Source organism: Maylandia zebra, linkage group LG22, assembly GCF_041146795.1.
Source record: "Maylandia zebra isolate NMK-2024a linkage group LG22, Mzebra_GT3a, whole genome shotgun sequence".
Taxonomy (NCBI): domain Eukaryota; kingdom Metazoa; phylum Chordata; class Actinopteri; order Cichliformes; family Cichlidae; genus Maylandia; species Maylandia zebra.
In genome coordinates, this window is record NC_135187.1 from 7,688,446 (window position 1) to 7,716,222 (window position 27,777).

The window sequence follows — 27,777 nt, forward strand, 5'->3', positions numbered from 1 at the left end:
TTGAACATTAGATAATACCTTCACTGTATTTAATTAAGAAACATTTTTTCTTGTCACCATGCGTATGATGCGTGCTTGTGTAAACTCATTTAAGGGCTAAAATCTTGTTAAGCGATTTCTTTTCTGCATCAAAATGAAAATATGCTGGAAAAGCTGCTTATTATTAATATGAAACATGCTTTATTTGATAAAAAATAATATCAGTTGCCTCTTTAAACCTTGTAAACACTGAAATATTGGTTTGACCTAATTACTCCCAGTCATATGGCGCATTAGTACACCTGCAGATCTGCTCGCTAACATGATTAATTCAAGTGCAAAATATTTGACGGAGCTTCAGACTCTTTGATGTGGCTCCGTTTTTCAAGTGTAGCCTATTTATCTGGATCTCTCCTCTCATCCTTCCCTTCTTTCAGCAGCTCTTTATCTCCTCTATTTGTTTGTTCTCTGCTACACATTCCCTCGGCTCGCTCTCATTAAGAGCCCGGTGAGGGGGAAGAAGAGAGAAAAACCCAGAAACGCACACAAAGAAAGGTTAGTAGGCCAAGAAGGAGGCGCACCGGAAATTAAGATGTTTCAATATATCCGAATAATCAAATTAGGATGGAAGAAAACAAGAAAGGTGCAGAGGTTTAAAAAGTTGAGGATGAAGAGAAACAGGAACAAAGAGTCACATGGAATGAGTAAAAACTCTTCTTTGATCCACCCACGCATCTCGACAACAGCGGAGATGATCGCTCTCAAGGGGACGAGGACGACTCAGACTAAATTTGTCGTGTGCAAAAAAATGATTAGCGCCCATATTATGCGAGTCATCGATCATCCTGAAAAAGCAGGACCTTCCTGGAGCGCCACAAGCTGCAGATGGCAGAAAATGCACTGACTGTGCGTGGGACTCATTGCATACTACTCCTGAGCTCTCACATAGTTGTCTAAAGTGGACAGGATATTACATCATGTCAAGAAAATGTACTCGTTAACGAGAGAAGTCAGACTGAAAGACTAGCCTAGGCCTGTGAACCGAACACTGGAGGTGCCAGGAGTTTCTCCCAGCGGGATTTTTTTCTTTAAATGCAGAACGAGCTGTAAACAGTTATGTCTTAATGACAACTTACAGTATTACAGTACATACAGGATTAAGGATTTCATTATTTAGGTTAATACCTCACTGTAAACATGCGGTGTGTAAACAGTCAGATCCTAAATTTGGATCCACTGGCTCAGAATTATCACATTTCTTACTCCAGTATTTATTTTCCTGCAGTTCAGTCTTCTGCCACAATAAGTCAGCTGTCGATTGAAGTTGTGAAGCAACTTGAAAAGAATGTGCTGTGTTTGTGTCGTTGTAAATCCAGAAACTTTGGGTTATGGGCTGTTAACAGGACAAAATAAACTTCTTACAGAGGTCACGTCTTCAGGAGTCCTTCCAGTAATTTTACAGGCAATTTAATTTCTACTCAGCAAATGTGTCATTTGCTTTATTTTTCTTTTCTAATCTTTCAGCTCCAGCCTCTTAGTAATTGTTAAACCCGTAAACTGTAAATTTGCAACACAGGATTCAAAATATTTGATCAAATCTTGGTTTGATTGAAGTCTGAAGCTGGGTGGTTCTGTGGTGGCTAGCAGCCTCTCAGTATCTAATGTTGTATGTTATAAGCTTAAAACCGCACTCTCTGTGTAGTGCAAGCTGTATTTATATGGTTTAGAAAGTTTATGTAACGCCCAGACTACCACCGAAGACTCACGCTGGGAAACGTGTCCTCAAACGCCTCAAATCCTCGAGGTAAAAAGGAGCAGCACAAACAAAGACAGTACAGCCATTCCTTGTGTTTACAGAACCCGAGCTCGTCTCAACCACAAGAAAAGGAAAAAATAGACTCGTTTTGCCTCGGCATCAAATTTAGATCATTTTCCATCACCACAGTGACGAGGCTAACGAGGTAAAAACGCTAGCTGGGCGGGGCTTGAACATCACGAGGAGGGAGGGGCGTCATAAGTATTTGAGGGAGGGAGAGTGCGTTCACATATTGGCTGGAAATGTTGACAGAACCACAACTATCCTTAAAAGAACAGGAGCTGCGTGATTCAGCAGCGTGTCAGGCGTTTCAAAGAGACATGTGACTCAGCTAATCACCGTGTCCGAGTCCTGATGCACAACAGGAGTCCCCCCCACACACACACACACACACTCACCCCCACCCATGTACCTCATGGTCTCTAGAGAGATGAGCAAGAGGAAGAGCACAGATACAGACCCCCTCAGAGACACATATTGAATGTCACTATTCATAACTCACTCACACACACGCAGCTCTAAATCAAAGCTCATGTTACGCTGAAGAGTCGCTGTGTATCTGTGCAATTTCATTTCAATGGCATCATGAGAAGGGAGACACACAAACACGAACAACCCGTTCACCCAGAGCTATTTTAGATTCTTGCATGTCGTCGACGAGCAGACACAATACCCGCCTGAGCCGATGATAAACTCTTGTCTTCTCAGAATCATACATATACTGTAGTCATAACAACGAACAGTGGAAATCACACAATCGAGCTGAATGTAACAAGGAAAAAAGAAGATTTGGTACAAACTACTGCAAATCTGATTCCTTGTTGAAAAACCTCAAAACATTCAGTGACAACGAATTCAGTGGCTGCAAACTCGCTGCTTTCACAGTCACACACACAGACTGCACACATCCACGTTAATAACCAGTGAGTCCTACCTTGAACTCCTGCAGCTGCTGCTTAATCATCTCCACCTCTGTGCCAACCAGGCCCTGCGCATTCAGATTCTCTTCTGCTCTTCCCAGCAGGCCTTGCAGCTCAGCCACCAGCCTGTAGAAATCACGAACACGGTCCGCAGCATCCTCGATTTGGTCCAACCTGGCCTGGCCGCGTTCACTCAGCTAGAGAGCAGAAAACACAAATCAAGGATGTTACTAACATTTACCAAAGCCGCCACGAGTCAGGATAACCTCCATCACATCAGCGTCCTCTTCACTCACCTTGCCGGCCTGGCGGCTCAAAGCCTCCGTCTCCCTCCTGAGTGCGAGGAGGTCGGGAGAGGAGCCTTCGCGCCGCAGCATGGTGGTACACTCTGACGCGTGGCCCTCCAGCTCAGTCCTGAGGTTGGCCAGACGGGAGAGGAAGCCCTTCAGGGCGTCGGCCTGAGAGGCCAAGGAGTCCGCGTCGCGTCCAACGGGACTGAAGGAGTCCAGTTCATCATCAAGGTCGGCGAGACGTGAGAAGACGTCCCGCACGTGAGCCTGGACCTCGCCGACGCCCTGCAGCCGTGACTCCAGGGAGGAGCAGCACTGCTCGATCTGATGGAGGAGGATAACAAGTATTTAACTATGATTGTACTTGACCTTAAAATGCATTAATTTAACAACACACGTTAAAGAGATTTAAAAATACAGCAGCATCTGCCTTACAACTGAAAGACCATCTCCCCACGTTTTACTCTGACATGAAATCTCTTTTCTCTGAAGCGTCAAACCAGAAAACATCACAAATGAAAGGGCAGAAAGAGCATGACGACTTTTTGCTTTTCAGTGCAGTGACTACTTTTTTGGAAATATTTTCTTTTTTTTTTTAAAAAGCAACAAAAGCAACAAACAAGAACCAGAAATTTAATAAGAATAGAGACCCAGTAATGATATCAGCTTAGAACAGAAGACTGCTTGTTCAAACCACAAATTAATCAGACAGAGAGAAGCCTGTGTGGTAATATTTTCTGTCCAAAGCAACAGCTCAAGGCTAGAGAACAACGTGTAACCAAACCAGAAAATGATGCAACACAGCAGCGAGTATAAATAGATTTCGTCTGTGTAGGTGCAAGGAAGGGACAGTAGAAGCATCATTGCGCAAAGCACCGCAGAACTGTTTCCTCGGCAGCAATGTCATCAGATCGATAGTTTGTCTTGTTTTAAAAAAGGTAAATAAAACATCTTAGAGGATCCCAGCGTAGCCTGATGGCTTCGATACTGTAATCAGTGAGAAGTTGTGTGGTAGTTGTGACCTTAAATGGAATATATGGAAGCTGGATTGCAGAAATAAGATGAAACGTTATGGGCGCTGAATTCTGAACGCTCTGGTTTACATTTCAAACTGTGACAAAGTGCTGAACGTCCACACCGACCATACACAGCATCACTACTATAACATTAACAGCCAAACTCCTCTGACAGCTATAGCTGTTCTGCTCTCCCTCAGTTCACTGGCACACTCACTAGATCAGACACCCTCTCACACTTACTCAGTTGTATATAGTATTTGTATTTGTATTCTATTTTTATCTTATTGTATATTTATTTTATTTTATTCTACTGTATATAGTATTTTATTTTATTCTATTCTGTACAGTTGTGTACTGTATTTATTCTTATTGTATTCTAATTTTTGCCTCATAACTTTTGCACTGTCCACTTCCTGCTGTGACAAAACAAATTTCCCACGTGTGGGACTAATAAAGGTTATCTTATCTTATCTTATCTCACACAATGACCCTTGGAATAAATCGTTCGTCCGGTGGTAAAACATGTCTTCAGTCCAGATTGCAAAAATTGCTGGTTGGGTTTCATCAACTTTTATGGCTCCTTTCATCACTGCCCCTTTGTCACATCCTGCTGTTTTACCAAAGCATGTTCCCGGGTGGCAGATTTGGCACTTTAATATGTGCATCAAGTATATTTTAGACAATTCCAGGCCACGTACAGGTAATCAGGGAACAGGAAGTTCACCCTTTTTGATAAACACAGATGTATCTGATGCCCGAGTACATTAAAGAAACTTTAACAAACCCCCTCCCTTTTTAATTACAATGACCCTGCTCCCCACCTTGTCAGTAACATCTTCATACTCTTTCTCTGCATCTTTGGCCTGCTCCTGGAGTCTCCGTGTTCCCTCTGTGCTGCCTCCTGGTGTCTGGGGTGCATCCTGCACCAGCCCCTGAGCCAGGTCTCTCAGGTAGACCACCTGAGGCTGCAAGGATCTCAGACTCTCCTGCTGACTTCTCAACCTCTCCAGGCTTTTGGCACTGCATGCCTGAATGTGAAAGAAGGCGATGTGGTCACTGCTGGCAATAACGTAAGTGTGAAGGTTAATGATCAATGCTTTTCAGTACCTGAGGTCCTAGAGCCTCCTGCACTTCGATTTGGTGCTTGGCAGCCTCCAGTCTCCTCTCCACTGCCTGTCTACCTTCTTCAAACTCCTTCAGACGGCTGGCCAGCTCCTCCAGCTGGGCAGTGCGATTGTGGAGGCTTTCGCCCAGTCCATCTACCCTCCGGTTCAGCTGAGCCTTCTCATCACGTACCTACAAAAAAACGTGTTTATCATTTACTGAACTTTAGATTTTTTCATACATTTTAATCTTGCATCGTCAATCAGATGAATGGATTTATCAGTCTCCATATTTCAGTCCATACCTCTTCCTCCCCGATGCAGCACTGCTCCAGCAGCTGATCAGATGCAGCATTAAAGGCTTCAAGTAGAGGTTGTCGTCTCTCGATGTCCAGGGACAGATTTCGTGCTTTCTGCGAGGCTTCATCCAGGGCAGACGAGTCAAGTGATGGTTGTAGCTCTTTTTCTTTCCCTTCGCAGTCTGCTAACCACGGTACCAGCTCAGCCTTGTACTGCTGGTAAGTTTCTGCTTTGTTCAGAGTGTTTTTCAGTCTTGCCTCCCTGTCTGAGATCCTGTGGTTCAGGCCCTCCCAGTCCTGTCTCAAGGAGGTCAGACGGGCCTGCAGGGCTGAGCGCTCGTCTACTGGTAGAGTGGCGAGGAGCGACGCTCCCTCAGCCTGGATCAGCTCGTAGGAGCCTCGCTGACTGGCAATCCCACGCTGGAGCTCATCTGTCTCTGCCAGCAGGGAGCGAATGGCCTCCGGCTGACAGGGCAGGGCGACGGTTGATGATTCTCTAGGATCTGTCTGCTTGTCAAGCCAGGAGCGCAACTCCTCAAACATCTGCTGGAACTGCTGGGTGGACGACAGGGCAGCCTGGAGCTGAGACAGACCGTCAGCTAAAGGAAAGAAAAGCAGAGCAAGAGGAATTAGAAACAAACACCAAACAAGTACATTAATAAAAATGACAAAAAGGACTTCAGAAGGTTCTGATGTATTTATCAGTGAGTTAGTTAGTAGCAGGTTTTTGCATCAACAATTATCAATCATAACAATAATAAAAATTGTAAAATAGTAATGATAATCATTCAATGTGCCACATAAACTCCACATACCTGCACGCTCCTCCAAACTCTTGAGCGGCCCGCTGACACCCTCCAGTCGTTTGCTCAGCTCTTCTTTCAGGTAGGGTTCAGCCACGATGGCGCTCAGCTCCTGACAGAGCTTCTCCGCCTCGGCAAGCTCGGTCCGCCTTCTCTCCAGCACAGATCGGATCTCTCCGGTTTCCTGCAGGCGGCGTTTCAGTGCCTCGGGTTGAGCGCTCAGTGAGGCCTGAGCATCCAACCTCTCACTCAGAGCAGACAGACTGGAGGAAAGATCTCGGAGCAAGGCCTGAATGGGAGATTAGAAATGTTTACCACCACATGAGGAATGTGACTCAAGATTCTGCTGAAACCTCTCGACTTGTCTCAGTCTTACCTGGTACCGTTCGCTGGTTCCTTGGGCCTGATCGATGTGGTTCGACCTCTGTGTCAATTTGCTCGTTAGGTCCTCCCACTGCTGGGAGATGGAGCCCAGTTCAGAACGCACCTCTGCCAGGTCCTTGGGGTCCTGAGCAGAGTCACCGGTCTGGGAGAGGATGCCCTCAGCTGACTGAGTCAGCTGGTCAAACTGTGGCCGCCGGGTCTCAAACTCCCGCAGCATGAACTGAAGGAAAGAGGAAAGATCAAAGGCATCATTACAAATTCAATGAAGTAACCTGTCGATATCAAAAACATACAATCTGTCACTTTTTCTTGTGCTGGATTTTCATTGAACATCACTGTTTCACCTACTCAGAGCTTTAATTCTTTTTACATTTTCTGCCACGTACTTGTAACCTGACACAGCAGATGGTTTGTTAGACAGAACCATCTGGGAACTTGTCCGTGTAAACTGTTGCGAAAAGAGCTGGCACTTTCAAAAATACTTGGCAGGTGATCTGTCTATCACCGTTCACCACGGGCAAACTTCAACCTATTAAATCAGCGAACCAGAAGATGAAGAGAAATTTGCACATAGGACCACATGGCCAACAGCACTTGCGGCTTTATAAGGTGAGCATACCTGTGCTTGCTGTTTCTGTGTGTTGAGCATGTTGGGGTCGATGCTCAGGGGTCCAAGAACGCTCATCATCAGCTCCTTCTCCCTCAGCCAAGGACCCAACTGATTGGCCGCTGAGGCAAAGCTGCCCAGCCTATCAGCGCACGTCTCGAGCTCAGTCTGCCTCTGAGCCGCGGTCTGATTAGCCGTTTGCCAGCGGGAGTCTGAGGAAGTAATCAAAGCAGACGTGAGAAAACTTCAGTCAAACTGTTGATGAACGTGTTTGTATATTCCTCATCTAAAAACTAACCAAAGGGAACAGATTGTTTAGGGAATATTTTTTCATTTAGCTGTGCAACATTACAGCTCAGTCATATTAGATTTTTCTTCCCCTGCCCCTCCTACCTCTTCTGTCTCCTTCACTGACTCATGTTCTGGGCATCCTGCAGTGCGTGTGTGTGTACTCGGTCCACATGGCTTTGAAAAGACTTTATGAAATATGAAATATAAAGGCCTCCTTCTTGGATTTCACCTTACATATTTCTGTCTCTGTTCGCTCATAGGGTAAAAATATCAAGTATTCGAGTGAACAAACAGCTCCGACAGGAACGCTTCCCACTCTCTCCCTGGACGGTATTGATTTCACCTTCTCGTCATCTCATATAAAAGTTATTACAAATTCTGAAGTAACGTGCAAGTTTCCTTCAGAGCCATTTTCAACTAAGCAAAAAAAACCGTCATCTTTTAAGGCCATTTAAAGAAGTCTGGAAAGATTACGTTTCCAGCACAGTCTACATCTACAGTCATCTGCATTTTTATCTGTTTCTTATTGTCCTCTCATATTTATCAAACTTGACATGAGGGAACATAAACTCCCTGACTGCTACGGGTATCACAAGTCATATTTCTCTAAATCAGCGTTTCTTTGTGTCAAGCCCCTCAGGCAGTGTTTGTTCTCTACATCACTGACTTGCATCTCCTCTGCGTGAATCACTCAGGCTTTGACACAGTGCATCGTCTTCATAATGAATCTCTCCAAAAGTACTGCGCAGTGCAGTGCTCATTCCCGTTTCCTACACACAGGATTTACTTGGGGTGTACTGCACAGGTAAGTGCATACTTTGCAACTCATTGAGCATCCTTCATACATTTATTTTTTCATCCAACGGAAACACTCCCATCACATTATTTTAAAACTACGCTAAGCTCAGCCGTTCCCGTCTCTTGTCTCCATACTAGAGGCTTGTCCAGTCCTACATCACCTTTTCCGCCGTCACCTACAGCACATACCTATCTCTTGCAGCTGTTGTCTCCAGGTGTCTGCTTCTGGTGAATCTGGGTTTTCAGCAATCAGTTTCCTCAGCGTGCTCTTCAGCTCCTCCACCTTTCCTGAGTGCTCGGCCAATTCTGACAGCAGGGCCTGCAGAAGAAAAACAACGTCTGCATATCAAAGCTATTCAATAAAGCAAACAAAACTTGGTTATAACAGACAACAGATGACTTTGCTGCATTTTTACCAAAGAAAAAAAGGCACCACAAAGCATTAGAGTCTATCCTTTACCTTGTTCTCCTGGGCCTGAGCTCGTACCACCTCCGGTTTGGAGGGAGAGGCGGTCTGTGCCTGTTTCAGGCTTTCCTCTCTGTCTGTCAGCCAGCTCTTAAGCTCTTCTGTGCCCTGCCTGGCCTTCTGCCTCAGCTCCAGCGAGGCCTGCTGCTGACCAAGACGCTCCTTTAACTCCCCGCCCAAAGCGTCATATCGACTGTTCACATCAGACACTGCTACCTGGAGCTCTGTCAGATCTGAGGGCCAAAAAAGGCATAAACCCCGAACATATTAGAAAACCCCGAATACACCAGAACAGAGAAAACCAGCAAACAGGCAAAATCTCAGAGCAAAAGGATAGGAAGACCCACAACTGTACATAAAGAGAAACTTTGGAGTGAAGCAGTGGAGACACCAATATTTTTTTTAATGTAATAAATATACCTGCTGTGTTTTGGATGGACAGAAAGCCAGCAGTGACAGGACAGAGTGGGGGCACAGGAAAAGGACAGAGAGCGAGCTGGAGGGAGAGCTCACCTTTACAGGTGTGAATGCCATTGACACTGCTGGGACCTGCTGAGCCATTGATGTGAGGAGCACCTGGGAGAAAAACACACACAGCTGACTGAGTACAACATGCTCATGCAAACACCGTCGCACAAACATCAACGTGGCGAGCGACGAACCAACGGGTTTGAAAAAAGGTTCAGACACAGGTGCTCAACGGTACCAAAAACATCTGCCAGCGTACAAACAATATCGGCACAGGATGCTCGGGAGGAAGTGAGGAACGCTGAGAGACAGACTTGGGAGAAAAAGACAGTCTGAACATGGACACAGGAATCTAATGTGTGTAACACACAGCAAGATAAACACTCACACCATTCGCCTACTTCTGTTTTGGTTTTATTTGACTTAACTATTAAGATGTGTACACAAGAATCTCCAACCATGTAACCAGAGGGCAGAACACCTAGAAGTGAGTGGATACAAATGTTTCTGATGTGGTCCAAAGCCGGAGAAAATAACTGGAAAAGTCTGGGATTTAGTTTGTGGTTTTGTTGGGTTTCCCTGCAAAGTCTGCAGGTAACAAACTGTTTTAGAAGTTGGCAGCACTCCCTGTTTCCTTCATTATTTAAACGTGCCGTCATAGCTTAGCTGTATCACAGGAATGTACCGCGACAGGTCTGATTATTAATACAGATTCATTACACTTGTTGTTTTTGTTGTCGCCTTCCTGCAGTTCTTAATTCATGATTTGTTTTTCATATCTGTTTACCTCAGGTCAAATTACTTTATAAATCCTCCGATGATTCCCCCCCGCCCACACCGTCTGTAATTCTCACTTAAAAGCGCTCTCATGCGTAAACAAAGTCATTTAAACTGAAGCAGAGTGTGAGAGTGCTTATTGATTGGCAGCTTCTGCATCCTCGTTCTTACCCGTTTTGGTCTGAGGAGCGGTGATATCGATGATGAGCGATTCCAGCTCGGAGCCCGTCTTGTTTAGCTCTTGAACTCGGGATCCCTGCGACTCCCAGTCGTGCAACAAGTCCTGAAGTCATAAAGCATTTTAAGGAGTCGTTTCAAGTAGCATGGATATATTTTTTCCCATGATTCACATTGTATGAATCATTTACAGCCAAATTAATTAACCTTAAGCTGCTGAACTCTCCTCTGCAGGCCCTCGGTGTTGAGGTTGGCCTCTTTGGAGGGCAGCTGGTCCTGTGCTGTCTGAAGCCACCTGACGAGGGAGCTGGAGAGGCCGCGGAACTGGAGCAGCTGTTGCTCGCAGGCCTGAATGGCAGCAAACCTGTGTGTGGAAAAACAGACGATGAGGAAGGAAGACGACAACGTGAAGAAAACAAGTCGTAGACAGAGACCAGAGAACGTACGGAGAACCAGAGCAGGGAAAGTTCTGCTTAAAAAACACATTTTTTAATTTTCATTTTAATGTCAAGTAATCATGTGATCCATTACAGTATAAACAGTTACCCACTGTAATTTTTTAAAGACAGAAAAATGCCCAGACAAAACACTGCTGACATGAACCAGCCAAGGTCCAGCCTTGACCTCCCTCTGCGTATGTGATCTGTGTCGGGCTAAAGCTGGAAAAGTGCTGACTGCCTGCAGACAAAACAGCTCTGAGAAGACGTCTGGCATGGAGCAGTATCATTATCACGCTGCTATTTTCTCTCCCTCGGGATTCGAGGCTGGGAGTTATCTGAGCGGGCAGTTTATAGGACGGACAATGAGCCATGTGAACTCTGCTTATATTAGTACCCCGGTCAACACATCAGTTCTCACTCATTTGAATACAGTAGGCTCACACAGAGAGACACAGTACTGTACCCCAGTACTGAGAAACATCACGTAAGATTAAAACAAACCCACATCCTACAGTACGTCGTATGAGTGCCGTTTAGCCACTATAAAATTAGAAATAATATGTTGATTTTACAGAAGGCTGACTGCCCCACCAATCTGAACTATAATCCAATAAATCTGCACCAGACTGATGGTATTTATAAATTCCCAACCCCCTGCTAACAGGCTTTAAGTGTGGCTGCTCACTGATACAACGTCAGGCCTTGTAGGCATAGCAACCGGTGCCTCGTGAAGGTTACAGATTTAGAAAACAAAATTTGGAAACCGCTCCACTCACACAGTGTTTTAAAAGTAGATAAAACTCAATCTTAGACGAATCAAACCACATCCTAGGTTTGCTCTGAATTCATCTCCAAGGTCGTCTCATTTGAAGTAAGTCTAGAACGGGCTGACATTTTTATGATTCACACATCTGGGAGCAAATGGTAAATAAAGGAGCCATGGCACTGTTCAGAGATTTGTATCTGGGGCCCTCTTGTGTATTTTATAGTGAACCTGGCAACTGATGAGACAGGAGCTGCATCATCCTCTTTTAGGAAACTTGCACACTTGAATTTAAATTCTATATTATACTGTTATAAAAAAAAAGTCTTAAATTACCAAGTTATCTAAATTTAAAGGGACATTAGCTGTAAAAGTTTCTGTTTTCTATGATTTTTATTACTCAAAAAACAAACAAACACCAAAAAAAACCCCAAAAACTTGTGAGCATGAACTCTTTCCTTACAACACAGTTTGGGTCCCTTTAAAAACACTTATTCACATTTACAGCTGCACAACCTGAAAGTGCATTTTTCACATTGGTGTTTTTACCTTTCGTTTACATTTTCTTCCAGTTGGTTGAATTCATCAGTGACCTCTTTGACATTGTCCAATAAGCTTTGAGTATTACTGAAGGGTTTTGATTGGCTGAGCTCGGTGCCAAGGTTGCAGAAGGATTTCAGCTGCCCGGCTTCCTGTTCCAGCTCCGATCGGACCTCCTGAGAAAACACACACAGACAAAAATGTTGGACGGAGCCACCGTATGACCAATCCACTGACCTATTAATGAAAATCTGTCGACCCTGCTAACCTCAATGGTCTGCCTGTAGTCGTCCACGCTGCGGTCCGGTTGACCGACAGGACTCAGAGCCTTCACTCGGCTCTGGGTGAAGACCTGGAGGTCTGACCCCAGCCGCTCGTAGCTCTCCAGCTTGGGCAGCAGCCCTTTGAGCTCAGCTTCCCTCTCAGCCTGGCTGGCCTGTGCTGCAGTGAAGCGCTGAGTCAGATCTTCTAAACTCCCCTGAAGGCCTGAAGCCGTGGAGGCGTCTGAGGTGTGAAGCAGTTTGGAAACAGAGTCTCGTGTTGCGTCCACACTGCCCTGCCGGGAGAGTAATTCCTGCCGAAGTTTCTGAACAAGAAAGATGAAAAAAAAAAAGAGGTCCTTTTAGAGTAGGATGGATATTTATTATAACTATAAACCTACAAAATTCTGGCAATTTGTTTTCAGATGTTTTATACTTTGTGAAAAAATTCAGCATTTTTCTTTTGGTAATTATCCCACCTGGTTCTGAGTAAGGGCATCCTGTACAGCCTGTGCAGTGGGTTCAATTGGTCCAGGGCTCAGAGCCAGTTTGTCCAACCAGCTCAGCAGACCCTTGAGGCCCTCCTGGACGCTGACAGATTGGGCCACAGCTGTCTGCAGCTGCTCGGCCCGTTCTGAGACAGATGTGGAAAGGGAGTCGAATCTCTTCTCCAAGCCATCTAAAGAGAAAGTGTGCGAAACAAGTCAAGCTGTGAAAGAGCCCAAATAAAGGCTCTGTGGTCTGTGATTATAACTGAAGTCAACGTGTTTGGCAGATTAAATCACCTGCAGCACACAGGATGTCAACAGCTTTCAGGGAAGGAGATTCATCTGTGCTGACCAGATCTCTTCCTGCCCTCTTCACCTTCTCCAGCTGCACCGAGCGCTCTGCCAGCTCATCCTGAAGCAGCTGGAAATGGAGATACCCATAAAACCCATAAATATTTCCTATAATCCTCACAAATATTACAGCCTTTTTTCGTTATCTGAAAAATTAAATTAATGTTTTTCATAATTTCTTTGCATGGTATACAGCTATGGAATGAAGACTGCAAACTAAGCCATGTTTTTGAATGTGTCTCAATTGCATAATTTCTCTTTTCTCTGTCATTTTGTGCTCATTAATGCAGGTGTTTGTCATTGCATGCTTCACCTGTACTTGTCGTAGTGTGTTCTGTAGGTTCTGCGGGTCTGTCTCTGCGCTGGCCTTCGCTATGCTTTGGTTCTGTTCCTGAGTGCTGAGCCAGGAGTGGAGGGAGACGACCTCATCCTGGTACTGCTGGTATCTCTCCAACAGGCCGGACAAACGGCTGCCCAACTCTGTTGACTGCACATAGCACACAAAGGTTTTTAAGCATATACATGAACCAAATGTGGCGTTTAGCACAGTTCCTAATGATTATCAGAACTTCCTTCACCTTGGTGTGTAGAGTGGTGTATCTGTGGTTGGCATCCTGTAGATTGTCAGTTACCAGCTGCTTGGTGCTCTCCAGAGATGCATCTGAACCACCACCTTGCTCCAGAGCTCCCTGAACAGAGTCCAGAACTTTCTGACCCGAGATGGAAACGAAGCGCAAGTCCGCCTTGTGGCAAATCACATCTTCGGCAAGCTGGAATTACAGATATATTTACAGGTCAATTGGGAATAAATTCACAGAGTTTAAGTGGAAAATATCATTTTAAGTTTTCATGGAAAGCACGATTATATCAGAAGGTCATCAGTTCAAATTTCAAGAATGGGTGGGAAAAACGTGTAAGGAAAACACATAAAACACTGTAAATGAGGTACCAGGGGACTCTTCATGAGTAAATTATCCTAAACTGGTAAAGTGGAATTTCCCTCCCCCTCCCACATGTGAGACTATATAAAAACATATGGATAACTTGAACTGGAGCGTGGAAACTTAGTCACCCATGGATAATTAAAGAAAAACAACAACAACAAAACATACATTAGAACAGTGATTTCAATCTGGGCCCAGCCCATTTACTTCAGTTCAAAGCAGCAAAAACCACGTTCGGCTAATTCATTCAAACTGCAGAGCCACAACGCCACAAGCAAACTTGTCTGCCTGGAGAATTTTCTGCTCAGTAGTAGATGCAGTACAGAGTTTGAACTTCTAAAGGTTTGCTTTTTCCTTCTTTTTTGAGAGGGAAAAAAGGCTTTACAGATGTGCAGCTCACCCAGTGGCATCACCACCTTGTCTCTATCTGCAGGACTGAGGTCAGCATCATGTGAAAAATTTATTTGATACAACAGCTCCCTCTTGTGGAGAAATACTGGCATCCCATTTGGAAACAGTCCATATGTATAAGTTTGTGATCTTCATGAGAAACTTCATATTGAAATATATAAAAGCGTTGAACATAACAGATGAAAACAGGTAAGGTTTTAATGCTGTAACATGTACTTTCTCCTAGACTTTTTAAAATTGATGCAACATACATACAAAAGGTTGGTTTTATTTTGAAAAGGCTTATTGTCTTAACTTTCACAGTGTAGATAATAACCCAACATGAAGACAAAGCTCAACTCTGCACCCCTGCCTGCTGAGCTCCGATGATTGTTCTCACAGTATTGTAAACGCTGGAGATGCTGTCGCTCTAGTGTAAAAACTATGTCATAACATCATTTCCAAATTATCTTAAGCATTTTCTTTCTGTAAAAAATAGAGATGGCACGATACCACTTTTTTATGTCCGATACCGATATCATGAATTTGGATATCTGCCGATACCGATATGAATCCGATATAGTGTTTTTTAATCAACAAAACTGGTTTTTTTTTTAAATATCTTGCTGCATTTTGTATAAGTTCATACTCAAGTTTAAAACAACAACTACACTAAAGCTATTCTGTTATACCTGTATGCAAAAAAAATATTTCATAGTTCAGCAATACTGATCAATCTAATAAACTTAAACCTACACCATCCTCCCTATTCTGGTATTTTAAAGAGTACTTAGCGTAAATATTAAGCAACCTAACTAATAGGGTTCCAACTCCCAGCAACAACAAAAATAAATAAATAAAAAATAGGGAACCACCCCTCACACTCCACCTCATGATGCTTAATCAACGTAATCAACCTTAATTTGATGCAGTGTGAAAAAAAAAGCACAGAAATCAATTATTTTTCAAGAAATATTAAATAGATTCAACATCTTTCTTCAACAAAATTGCAGACTGCACAGATGGTACCTTCCCAAAGGAAAAAGTACTATAGCTTACTAGGGTATATATATATTAGACTTAATAGTTACTATATACAGTAATGGACTTCTATTCATTTTACATCAAATTAAAACTTTGGGTGTAAGATTCGGATAATTATTTATTAAAAGCTAGACATTTTAAATGAGAATAAGAAAGAAAAGTGTGTCTTTGTGCCCCCTTTTCCCTGTTCATGCCCTATCGGCCCCCCTGGCTAAACTTTGCTAGATCCGCCCCTGCACAGTTACCAGCGTCAGCTACGTAGAAAAAGATCCTCGAGTAGAAAGTAATATTAAATACATTCTAACAACAGCTGATCAAGCTTAAACGTGCTGCTGTTGTTCAGCCGCTGGTTTCCTCTTTCTGGTGCAAAGTGGGCCAAAAACAAACCAGAGAGACGGACTCGCGACAGAAAAGCCGATCAGCTGATCATTAAGCAGTTTCATGATTGAAGTAGCAGCAAGAAGAGGCAGTCGCTCCATATATCGTTTGGTAAGCTTAACGCAGGAATGCTTTACAAACATTCAGAGATGGACTTACACACTTGCTTTACTTCTCTCGGGGATAACTTTGTCGGAGATGAAATGCCGGGTTGCTAGCGAAGCTCCAAATGCTATCCAGACCACCGACAGGTCCCGCATGCCACAGCCGCTCTATCACGTGATGCATACTGCTCCGACGTGCTAACGTTCTGAGGTGAGTTACGGCGTGTTGCAAGTTTTGTGAGGTGCTTTCGTGATATTTAATGGATCGGATTACATTTTTTATTTTTCTCCGATATCCGATCCAGTAATTTAGGTCAGTATCGGACCGATACCGATACGTAATATCGGATCGGTCCATCTCTAGTAAAAAACAAAAAACCTTTCATAATGAAGGAAACCATCTGTGTTAGCAACGACTGGCTGGACTCTACTTCCATGTACCTTTCTGTGCTCGTCTAGCCTGCCCTTAAGTCCTTGTGCATCTGTTTCTCCTTCGCCAAGAGAACGAAGATCCCGTTCACTTTGTTCCAGCCAGGTACCCAAACTTCCATGTTCCTGGAGGAATTTTGTCAGCTCATCTTTCAGAGCCTCAGACTTTCTCAGACGGTCCTACAAGATAAACGATACAGGAGAGGCAGTCAGTTACCACAGGGGCTAAACACAAATCACTAATTACCTCATTAAGTTGCAACTGAACAAAAAAGATATTCCTAGACAGTGCACATATTATGTATGGAGAATAGCACACTATTTATACACATATTTATACTTTTAGTACCTGGCAGCTCTTCAGTTTGTCCTGGTGCTGAGCCTGCAGCTGGTCCAGGGCAGCCCTGAGTCGCTGTTTCTCTTCAGGAGGAACTGTTGTGTCAGGCTGCTCCAAAAGGGACCGAGTCGACTGGGTGATCTGCAGCAGCTGTGCCTGCTGAGCCTGGAGCTGCTGAAGCTCCGCCTGGCAGAAAGATGATATCGGTCAGAACTCTGTAACATTGTAAGGCATTTAAATCAAAATGTGCCAAACATAGATCAGAGAGTTAACCTGTAGCATCTCAGTATGTGACATCACAGCGCCCTCTGGTGGTGAAAAAGGGGAATCAATAACATCCTGGGCTGCTGAAGATCCAGCTAGAGTCTTTCCAGGTTGGTTAAGGGTGGACAGTTCATTCAGGAGGGAGTCTATATGAGTTCGGGTCTCCTGTAGTTCCTCCACTGCTTTCGCCTGGAGAGGAGAAGACAGGAGCAGAGTGGAGGGTGGAAGACGTTAAATTAAAACCTAGTTGCTTTAAATGTCAGGTTTTAACTTTTAAAATGTCTTTAATGTATGAAAAAATATCTTCAGAAATGGGTAAAAATAGTTGTTTTAACAAGGGGATTTTTAAAATTCTGACAGATGTACGACCACATTGCTGCTCTTACCCTTTGTGTGTTCTGCTGCACAGTGTTATTAATGGCTGTGTCGAGCTCAGACAGCGTGGTGCTGGTTGAATCTGTCAGAGCACTGTACTGCTCCTTCATTCTTGTTAGCGCCGCCTGGAGGTTCTCCCTCTCCTCTGGGCTCAGGGTTTCTCCTTGCTCTGACAGGAGCTCCTCCACAGACCTGATGGCCTCAGCTATGCCCTCGCCTTTAGTGTGGAGGTCTTTCTGGACTTCCTGAAGACAGAAACAAAGAAATAGAAATATTCCGTTAAATATTAAGGATTTAAATGACTAAAATTTTTAATGATATAAGTGCGATATCCAGAATTACTGAGCTGAATCTTATACACAAAAACAAGAAAGATAGATTAATGTAGGACTTTCACACCTTTAGTTTCCTCTGCTTCTCCTGCAGGATATCCACATCACCTGACTCTGCTCCTGGTCTCTGACTGGCCAGCAGGCTGGCAGCTCCAGCCAACCACATGCTGAGGCTTTCCAGTTTCTGAGAGCACTCTGCTTTCTGCTGCTGAACCACCTGAGAGAAATGGAAGAGAGAAGGAAAAGCAAAGATCCAGAAAGAAAGAAAATGTGAGGAAAACTGATCCTGACCAAACCTCGTACGGACGAGTCCATCATAAACACTTCAGGAACGGCCCACTCGTGATTTTGTTTTACCATTTTTATACCTCTTAACAGAAGCACAGACTACTAAGATGCTATACGTTTGTAGTGCACATTGCCAAGCTTTGAGCAGATTGTGTCCAGAGTTCACACTTAAAACACACACAGAGGCAGACACACATACACATTTACATCAACGTGTCTGACAAGCAACAAACAAACAATACAAAGAGAAATCAAACAAGTATCTGTTTTATTTTTGCTGTTTTTCCTCTTTCTCCCAGGTATTCAGATGAGACAAGAGGAAAAACAGTGACGCGCTGTAGCCAGCAAGGCTTTACTTTACCGCCGTGACACAAGCGATTTTCTTCAGTGGCAATCTGGAACAGCAAGGCAAACAGGTTAATAATACACATGTTATAGAGACATGCAGAGGAGCAAACACACTTGCATAAAAAGTTTCGGTAGTAGAAGTGAGGGTGGTGATACTGTCAAGTAGCAAAGCATTTGCAAAAACAGCAGCAGTGGTCCGAGTACAAACCCGAGACGAGGAGATCAGGTCTGAGTCGATGTGTAATGGCACTACAAGCTGAAACTATGGTGGAGGTTAGCGAGATTATGTTGGGCTTTTCTAATCCGACACATCAGATTTCATGAAACATGAGCTTTTTTAGCATGATGACAGTTAACAGCATGGCAACAAACGATGTTAAATATGAAAGCTAACCGAGTGTTTGCGCAGCGTTTAAAACCATCTCAATCATCGTTTTCCAAACCTCTCTCTCCCTCGCACTCTGCCTCTCTTTCTCCTTCTCTTCTTCTTTCTCCTTCTCTTTGCACTGCCGCTCCTCTTCCCTGTCTCTCTGGGCTGAGAGGGCGTCGGCCCAGGCCTGGGCTTGACCGGAAGCTCTGTGGAAGGCCTTCTGCAGCTGCTGAAGCTGCCCCAGAAGATGCCTGCTTTGCTCAGGGGCCAGGTCCTGCGCCCGCTCTGAGATGAACACCTGAATGTCAAACACTACGTTGTTGACCTCGCTAGAGCGAGCCATCAGAGAGGACTGGAGCTCCTGAAGGAAAGTTTCACACAAACAAATGAATGCTCAGCAGAACAAATCAGTGAACCAGTGTCCCCACCCCTCCATATGATCCATGTTTACGATACCAAGCAATAATACTGCTAATTATTTAAATCCACAGGTTCAAAGCATGACAAATGTATATATGCTTATAATACAATTTATTCTTTCTAGAAAACTTGCCTTGCAAAGAGTCAGCTGCTGCGTGAGCTGATCTGAACCGTCATTTTTCTTCTCTTTCTCCATCTGAGTCTCTGTCTCTGTCAGCCAAGACAGCAAGCTCTCCACGTGTTGTCCCAGTGACTTCTGCTCAGCTGTGACTGCATCCTGAAGGAAAAGTCGGAGCACCGTCAGTGATGCCTTTGTCTATTATATATGTGTGCTACCCTCTGTTATTTATCTGTTTCTGCTACCTTATAAGAGTCTCTGTGGTCTCGTAGACTTTGCAGAATGCCCTCAGAAAGAGCCCTGGCAGCCTCGTATCCTCGAGCCAAGCTCCGCCCATCCTTTTCCAGGGCCAATAGGAGTTGAGGAGGAACATTTTTCGGTTGGGGCTTCAGCAGTCGCTCAGCCGCCTCCGCCTCTTTGTTGATCTCAGGCTCCATGTCGCGCAGTTCGAGGTCCAGAGTCTGCGAGACAGATTAGGAAAAGAAAACAAAAGTTTTCTTGATTCTTGATTAAGACACTAATCCTTAAACCGGCTGACCGGTTTGTCTCGCACGGAAAACAAATGCCAATCTAAGCTGCAAACCAAATTTAAGCATTAAAAGCAGTGTGCATGTTTGTGTGTGTGAATTTCACCTCAGTCTGTCTGATGATGTCCTCCAATGTGATGAGGCTGCGACCAACAGACTGCTGCTGCTGCTGCTTCAGTTGGACCTCGATGTGTCTAACCATGGAGAGCAGGGCCACCATTCGCTGGTCGTGCTCCAAGCATTCTTGACGCATCAATGATGACTGTGGGAAGAAAACAAAACACACTTTAAAGATGCTTTGACCAACCGAAGGGCTTTAAAATAAATAAATAAATAAAAATATTTATAACTTCACAAGTTTTCCTCTTGCCTTGCCAGTCACAGATGATGCTTCCTCTTTCTTTGACACCTGTTGGGGACTCTCGCTGGCGTCATCCTCTGCCCAGGTCTCAGTGGTGGTCTCAGACTGTGGGACTACAGGTGATCCAGACTCAGCTGCAGCATCTTCTGAGAGCAAAGCCGGCGTTTCTGAAGATTCAAGATGTTGCTGTTGGTTTTTTAAAGATTCTGATGCAGGAGTATCGGTGCCTTCTTCTTTGACTGGTTGGTGCTTTTTCTTCTTTCTGCCTTTGCCAGCTGTTTTATCAGGCTGTGGATCAGAAGCTGTGGGCTGAGCTGTGGACAGAGCAGCGGACAGAGCTGTGGACTGAGTCTCCACTTTGTGTCCATCGTGAGAAAGGTCAGCTTCGATCACACCTCCAGTGCCTGAATGGGATTTGTCTTTCCCGCCACTGATCTCTTCCGCTTGTACGATGTCCTGCACGTGATAACTGGGCCTCTGTGGTGAAGTTTGTTCAAGAGTCTCAACTGTTGGAATAATAATTGCAGGGGTCTCCACCTCAACTGTCTCTTCACCAGCCGAAGGTGAGAGGACATCCCTCGTTAGTGACCGACTCTCAGAATCTACCTTCTGCTCCTGAATCAAACCTGAGCTTTCCAAATCTGTTCTTTCCAGAGTGGATTTTGGGGTAATTTCTGTTGCAGTCACTTCCACTTTTTCCTTGCTCAGTGCCTTCTCAGTATCAGGCTCAGCTTTTTCAGCCACTTTCAGCCTCTTGGATCTTTTGCTCTTCTTACTTTGTTTACTAGGCTGGGCTTCTTTAGATTGGACCGATGCAGCTGTCTTAATATCTTTTTGTGTCTCTTCCATTCCAAAAGTTGCATCCTTTTCTTTTTCATTTGAAGAAACTTCCAGCGGTTCAGCCTCCGTGGTCTCCTCGACCAACGGTTTCTCCACAGGCAGATTTTCTTTGACTTCTCTCAGTTTCATTTTGTCCACCTTGACACTCATCTCTTCTTCTTTACTTTCTTCAGATAAACCATCGGATGTCTTGACAGTGTCTTCTTTTACAGCTCGACTCTCCACTCCATCCTCCTTAGCGTGCCGAGTTTGTGCCTTTACATCACTAACAGTTATACCTTTACCCTCCTTCTTCCCCACCTCCTTGCGCAGCGCCTGCAGCTCCTCAGCAGCCTGTTTCTCACTCACGCCTTTTTCAAACACCTTTTTAAGAATACTCTCTTTGGCCTTCAGGATCAAGGCCGCTTTCTCAGTGTCTGGCAGAGGGGATTTCTGAGGCAGCTCATGCTCTTTCCTTTCCTTCACCTCCTGAATGCTCTCTGGTTTTTCTGGTTGCTGAGCGACAGAATCCTTTTCTTCAGACTTCCCTTTCATCTCCTCTCTCTTATCAGCCTTTGCTGTAGCTGTTAATATTTTATTTGCCTCTTTCTCTGGTTCAGCGATTGGTTTTAAGGCTTCTTTCTGTCCCTGTCTCACCAAATTACTCTCAACCTCAAATTTCTCATCAGTTCTTATGCCTTCGATTTGCCCTTCAGAAGCTCCCTGACCATGAATCTGTGATTTCTTGTCTACGTCTTGTGACGCAAGCTCAACTGTAGTCGCATTAACAGCTCCAGACTTTCCTTCCATCTCCTCCTCAGTTTGATAAATTTGAGATGCATGCTTTATCTCTGAAGGGTGTGTTTCGCCCTCTGTCTCTTTACCTTTTCCCTTCTTTTTATTTTTCCTCTTCTTTTTGCTTTTGTTTTCTGACTCTTTGGAAGCAGATGTCAATGACTGTGCTGACTCTTCAGAACGAGTGCTGGTTTTGATCTCTAAATCTTCAACCTTTAAGGGCTTCGTTTTCTCCACCACTTGGACCTTCTCTCTTATGCCATCATCTTTCTGCACTGCCACATCATCCTTTTTAGATTCCTCTTCGCCCAAATTTGACACTTCATCACCCTCTTTGCTTTCCTTGTCATCTATAACCATTGCTGCCACAGGACTCGTTGTCTTAGGCTTCAATCTTCCATCCTCGGGAACACGCTCTTTTCCCCCACCCTGCACAGGTTCCCCATTGACACCTGTTCTATCCTTTTCCTGTAAATCTTTGTCAGCATGATAGATTTGTGTCGGCTTGACTTCTACAGAATCTCTGATAATGCTTTTCCTTTGTTCATCATTTATTTGCAGTCTCTCATCTGCCTCCTGTTCAGGAAGACTCTGTGATTTAGTGGTGTCTTTCTGTGGTTTAATTTCTTTTATGGCTTGCTGGATTCTTTTCTCAACATTAGTTGCAAACTTAAATAAGATGTCCATGGACTCGTCCGGCTGCCTTGAAGTCTTTTCTTTCCCTGACTCAGGTTTGTCCACTTTGTCCTCATCTGCAATCGTGTCATATAACTTTAACTGATCTGAAAGTACAGATGTCAGTGTTTTCTCTTCATCTTGCACTGCTTCTCTCTTTGAAGGTGGAGATTTCGTGGGCTCCTCAGTGTTCACATCAGACCAGTTTGATGGACTGTCTGGACTTGATGCTGAAAATTTGATAGCAGGGCTGTACGTACTATCTGATGAGGCAACGGGTGTAGAGCTTTCTTCGCCACCCTCTGTCTCTACCGACATCACTTTCTCCTGAATCTCCAAAGCCACATTGTTAGATATCAGTCCTAAAGCAGTTGCAACATTGAGACCTGAGACTCGTTGTCCAGTTGAAGGATCAACTAAGCCTCCTTTCAAAAACTGGTTTGTAGCTATTTCTGTGACCATATCATCTCCAACTAAACCTCTCTTAGAAGCTTCAGGCAGCGAGAGCCTTTCTCCAGTTCTGATATCAATGATCCCACCGCTGTCTGCCTGGCTTTGGAGAAGTCTAAATGCTGGAGCTGGATCAACTTTCTTTAATGCAACTGCTTCGGGAAGGGTCAGTGTTTCCTTTGATTGTTTATCCTGAACACCACGGAATGGTTTCACCTCCAAGAAGCGTTTACCTGTTTCAATATCTATCTTACCCTGGTTTACAAGTTCTGAATAGGGCACAATCCGTGCTGTTTGGGGGTCAAGAACTCCTTGAGTTACTGTAGGAGAAGCCATGACTTCACTGGCTTTGTTCTTATCTAGAAGACCCTTAGTAACAGCCTCTGTCAAAGTAAGTTTGATTCCAGTGTCAGGGTCTGAAATAGCTCCGGTTGATGCTTGGAAAACAAAAGCTTCTGGGCGATGTGAAGGACTGACTTTTCCTTGGTAGACCCACTCAAGTTCCTCTAACCCAGGAGCAACGGACCGATCTACTAGTCCTCTATCAACAGCATCAGAAACTGGAAGCCTCATGCCTGAAGGATGGTGAATTATACCACCTTCAGCCACTTGCCTAGCCAAGACCTGATAAGCTTCCTCTGGTCTAATTAAGCCTTTGTGAATAGCTTGTTCTATAGGAACTGGAGACTTGGACTCTGGGTCGAGAACACCTTCCATCTGAAGCTGCAAACTGGCTTTCTTGAGGAATGTTGAGGAATCTGCATCCTTTCCCTTGCATGCCTTCTCCAGTGCTACAAGTTCTTCTCTATGATCATCTTCAATCAGCCCCAGGTTTGCTGCTAGAGTCACAGAGACTTTCTTATCCCTACGCAGGTCAACAATCCCCCCAGATGCCACCTGGGCTTCCAGAAGTCGAGAGGCTGTGTTGGGATCAATCAACCCTGCCTGAGCTGCCTCCCTCACCCCACAGATCTGCCTTTTCTCCACATCAACAACCCCTGCAAGGGTTTTATCTGACTTTAGGACACCCCACATTAGATCTTCATCTAGTAAACCCTCCTGCATAACTTCCTCCATGGTAAGTGACTCCCCACTGATGGCATCTAGGAAGCCCCCAAACAAACCGGCTTGAGCCATTAATTTAACAGCTGTATGGCCAGGAAGGACACCCTGGGCTACTGCCTCATCTGGCAGCAGCTTTTCCCCTTCTTCTGTCATTAGACCTCCCTGTTTGAGCTGCATGACCATCCTCTCCAGTTCAGCATCCTCTTCTTGCTTTTCCACTACTGCTTCAGAGATATCAACTTGTGGTTTAGCTTGCTTTGAGTCTGTCTCTTTTACAGCCACGTTTTGTTTTATAATTTCTGATTCAGCCTGGGAATCTTTTATACCTTTCCTTTCTTGGGATGCTGTTAATTTAACATCTTCATTTGGTTTTTCCCCTGGGACGAGCTCTTTGAATGTCTTCCTTTCAACATTATCCTCTGATTTGAGTGGTGCTGTGGCCATTTCACTAACTTCTGTTGCAGTTGTACTTCCACTGTCTCGCACAGGACTATCCATGGGTTGGTATTCAGTTTGTATTATTTCATTTGGGCTCTTTGTTATTTCATCGTTGAGGTATTTAGCTGAAGCTAAACTGTCCCAACTGGTCATTTCTTTCTTTTGTTCATCTACCTTTCCTCTTTTATCACCAGCAATTTCATATTTAGCTGAAATGGCTAAATCTTCTTCTATGGGTTCTGATGGTTGCTGCAGTGATTTGTTGTTTCCTTCCCCATCATGCATTTCTTCTAGGCCACTTCTATCGTTAATCTCAAAATCCTTACTTGGTGTGACTAAACTGGAACTGTCGTTGACACCTTCACTCACTCCATTACCTGCCAAACTAATCTTTTCCCCCATTTCCAGTTTATCTAGCTTATCTGTAGCCACACTGCTTAGCGGCTCAACCTGACGAGCAGATTCTCCAGCAACCATGTCAGCGTCCTTGATCATTATCATTAGCTCAGGGTCAAGCAGCACGAGGCGCTTTCCAGAATGAGCATCTACATAGCTGTGAGTCATGAGGTGAAACAGCAGCTTGTGTTTGGCTTGTTCCTCAGGATCCTTCCCATTAGTTGATGTAGTTTCCCACACAAGGCCTGTGGGAGATGATGGAGGCAGGGGAGAGGATGGAGGAGAGGAGGAGCTAGTGGAACCCCAGCTGTGGCGGTTTAGAGATGGGTTACCTGACTGGGTCATGTTGGAAAGAACATCTGGTATGTGGATTTCTTTGAGAAAACTGACCGCACTGGGATCTAATTCATTTTCAGCAGTCCTGTTCAGGGGCAGCACCTGAAGGGTTTCTGGGTTGTACAAAGCCCCAATGGCATGTCGTTGTCTCAGGGTGCTCCTTGCTAGATCCCCCGAGATCACACCTTGTTGAACAGCCTCAGCAATGGGTAAAACCTCTCCAGTTTCAGGCCAGAGCAAGCCCATAAAAGTCCAGAGAGACTCAAGGACCAACAGAGCCAAACGAGGGGAGAGAAGGTCCCTGCGAATACTCTCTTCTAAGTCCAGGCGCTCTCCACTGAAAGGGTCTAGAATGCCCCCATTTTGCAGTTGACGTGCCAACATGGCACAGGCTAGATCCTGGTCCATAAGCCCATGGCGAACTGCTTCATCAACTGTCAGTCGATGGCCAGATCGTGGGTCTGCAATACCACCGGCAAAAAGCTGAGCTTCAAGAAGTCGTACGGTAACTTTCCGATCAATCAGTCCCTCCTGCACAGCACGGAAAATACCGACTTTTCTTCCAGAACGGAGGCAAACTGTTCCTCCAGGCTGCTGCTTGACAGGGAAGAGAAGAAGCCCTGAATCATCATCGAGAACACACTGGAGCTGCAGCTCACAGAGATTTACTTTTTCAGCTGTGTTTGGATCAATCAGCTCTCTGTGTTGTAGTCTCGACTGGAGCTTGGTAATAATTCTGGGAGACAAAAGTCTCTTGTCTTCTGCTTGCTCCAAACTCAACATTTTTCCAGTTGAATGTCTCAATCCTCCAGTGTTCATCTGGAGTTGGAGAATGCGAAGTCCCACTTCCTCTCTGATTAGCCCGGTCTCCATGGCTCTAACTATAGGCAAGGCATTTTCTTGTTGTTCATCACTCACAGTCTTGGTGTTTTCCACCAAATACAGGGCGCTCTCAAGCTCAGACAGGGACTGTCTGGTATGGCTGTCAATTAGGCCTCGAGTTAGAGCTTGCTCCAGTGAAAGTTTGACAGGAGAGTCAGGTTGAAGGAGCCCACCCATAATGAGCTGGGTCTCTAGCAGAACATGGCAGGTGTCCTGGTCAATAAGACCACGTTGAGCTGCTGGGAATACTGGGAATGTTTCCACTGTACTCAGGTCAATCACTCCAGCAATGGCAATCTCATTCTGCAAAAAGAAAGAAACCAAAATCCCAGTTGATATTCATTCTCTTTTCTTTATGACCTGGCAGTTTTAGCCAGTACGCATATTACGTAATGTTAATTTGTTATTATGTGACACTACACTATGACAGATCGTAGAATCAGGAAAAAAAAAAAAGAGAAGAAAACCCACAACCACTTGCCACAAAACAGCTTATCCATGTTTAAAAATGCCACTATATATATTTCTGTTAGCAATTTGATAATTTATATTTTGAACTTGTTTTAATTTCTACTAAATTAAAAGGCATTTTAATACTTACCATCACTATTCTAGGACAAGCAGTAAGCATGCAACAAAGCATATTCCTAACAAAAATGCAGAAAGAAGCGCTAGATAAGGGGAAACAACAGCAGAAAAAGGAACACACAAGTATTCAGAAGTTGAGGAGAATAAGAAAAACTACACGAGAAAAACTTAAAGGCAACGGTAAGAGAGAAAGCGAGCGCTACTTACCGTTTGGGCCCGTCCTGCTGTGCACACACTAATGGGCCAGTTTATGGCTCGGCAGAGCGAGGCGCGACAGGTGAGAAGCTGGTTGTTAGCGTTCTGCATGCCACTCTTCATTCAGACTCCTAACACTGCTTTGACGTCAAAACCTCAAACTGACCTAATGTTAAACTGACTAAGGTACAAACTGAAACTATACTAAACCATGACTGCTCAGTGAAAGCTGATCGGGAGTGGGGCAAATATGGCAAATAGTGATAAATAACAAATATTTATCAGTATTTCCACATTTCTGATAGTAAGTTTACCTGCTGATTTGCACAGATTATGATTATTATTGCAGATTTGTATCTTTAACTGCATCACACATTACATAATACATTTCCATGAGACTGGATGGCACTAAAACTAACCATGCAGCTGCTCTAACCTGCAATCACAAAATAGACTAATGATGTTTATCAAAGTCCTGTTTTGCTTTGTTTTCTGATCCTTGGATGTCCACAACTCTCCGTTGGCAGCTGTTAGTGATTTTCAAGCAAAATGCTGGTTTAAAAGTTTCACACATTAATAGTATGCATTAGAACAAACACAAAAACGTCATTCTCTCTCACACATACTCTTGTGATCTGGACACAACATGCTCAAATGGTGACGTTGTTTTTTTTGTTTTTGCATAGCTGGCCTTTGGTGCACTTACACTCTAAAATACAAAAGTGACTTCTTGAAAAGTTCTACTTTACCTTTTAGTGAGCATTTTTAGTAAAACCATAAAACATTTACACAAAAATCAACTATGAGTGCAACTGTTAAAAACTAGGAAGTGTCATAAATGAGAGCTTCAAACCTGAAATTCTCTCACACATCCAGGGATGATGTAATGTATTTCAAATGAAGGGGAGGAACACTTGTATGAGAGTGTGAGGGCTGGGAATGTGTGATTCCCCTTGGATGACTGTACATCTACATGGGGTAAACGTATGCAGAAAAATGCTAAAAAGCAATGCTGACTTTATGCAGTGGCATTTCACCACCGTATAAAGAAAAGTAACATTTTACTTTTT

At 44.3% G+C, this 27,777-nt stretch overlaps 1 protein-coding gene across 21 annotated transcripts in view; it reads right to left on the reverse strand.

The window, feature by feature from the left end:
- Window positions 1–27,777, reverse strand: part of macf1a (microtubule actin crosslinking factor 1a) — a 237,642-nt gene that overhangs the window by 57,896 nt on the left and 151,969 nt on the right. For all 21 annotated transcript variants that reach the window (XM_076879037.1, XM_076879039.1, XM_076879041.1 and 18 more), the window contains 29 exons: window positions 20,078–26,227; window positions 19,814–19,969; window positions 19,426–19,641; window positions 19,196–19,339; window positions 18,716–19,003; window positions 17,704–17,853; window positions 17,316–17,549; window positions 16,939–17,118; window positions 16,678–16,851; window positions 16,341–16,508; window positions 13,618–13,809; window positions 13,353–13,526; window positions 12,986–13,109; window positions 12,680–12,879; window positions 12,209–12,526; window positions 11,950–12,116; window positions 10,405–10,561; window positions 10,192–10,303; window positions 9,289–9,351; window positions 8,770–9,008; window positions 8,499–8,628; window positions 7,233–7,432; window positions 6,606–6,833; window positions 6,242–6,518; window positions 5,433–6,025; window positions 5,132–5,320; window positions 4,846–5,052; window positions 3,012–3,329; window positions 2,730–2,912 (listed from right to left, as the gene is read on the reverse strand). In XM_076879037.1, the coding sequence (XP_076735152.1) occupies window positions 2,730–2,912; window positions 3,012–3,329; window positions 4,846–5,052; window positions 5,132–5,320; window positions 5,433–6,025; window positions 6,242–6,518; window positions 6,606–6,833; window positions 7,233–7,432; window positions 8,499–8,628; window positions 8,770–9,008; window positions 9,289–9,351; window positions 10,192–10,303; window positions 10,405–10,561; window positions 11,950–12,116; window positions 12,209–12,526; window positions 12,680–12,879; window positions 12,986–13,109; window positions 13,353–13,526; window positions 13,618–13,809; window positions 16,341–16,508; window positions 16,678–16,851; window positions 16,939–17,118; window positions 17,316–17,549; window positions 17,704–17,853; window positions 18,716–19,003; window positions 19,196–19,339; window positions 19,426–19,641; window positions 19,814–19,969; window positions 20,078–26,227 (11,931 nt within the window). The remainder of the gene's footprint in view (window positions 1–2,729; window positions 2,913–3,011; window positions 3,330–4,845; window positions 5,053–5,131; window positions 5,321–5,432; window positions 6,026–6,241; window positions 6,519–6,605; window positions 6,834–7,232; window positions 7,433–8,498; window positions 8,629–8,769; window positions 9,009–9,288; window positions 9,352–10,191; window positions 10,304–10,404; window positions 10,562–11,949; window positions 12,117–12,208; window positions 12,527–12,679; window positions 12,880–12,985; window positions 13,110–13,352; window positions 13,527–13,617; window positions 13,810–16,340; window positions 16,509–16,677; window positions 16,852–16,938; window positions 17,119–17,315; window positions 17,550–17,703; window positions 17,854–18,715; window positions 19,004–19,195; window positions 19,340–19,425; window positions 19,642–19,813; window positions 19,970–20,077; window positions 26,228–27,777) is intronic.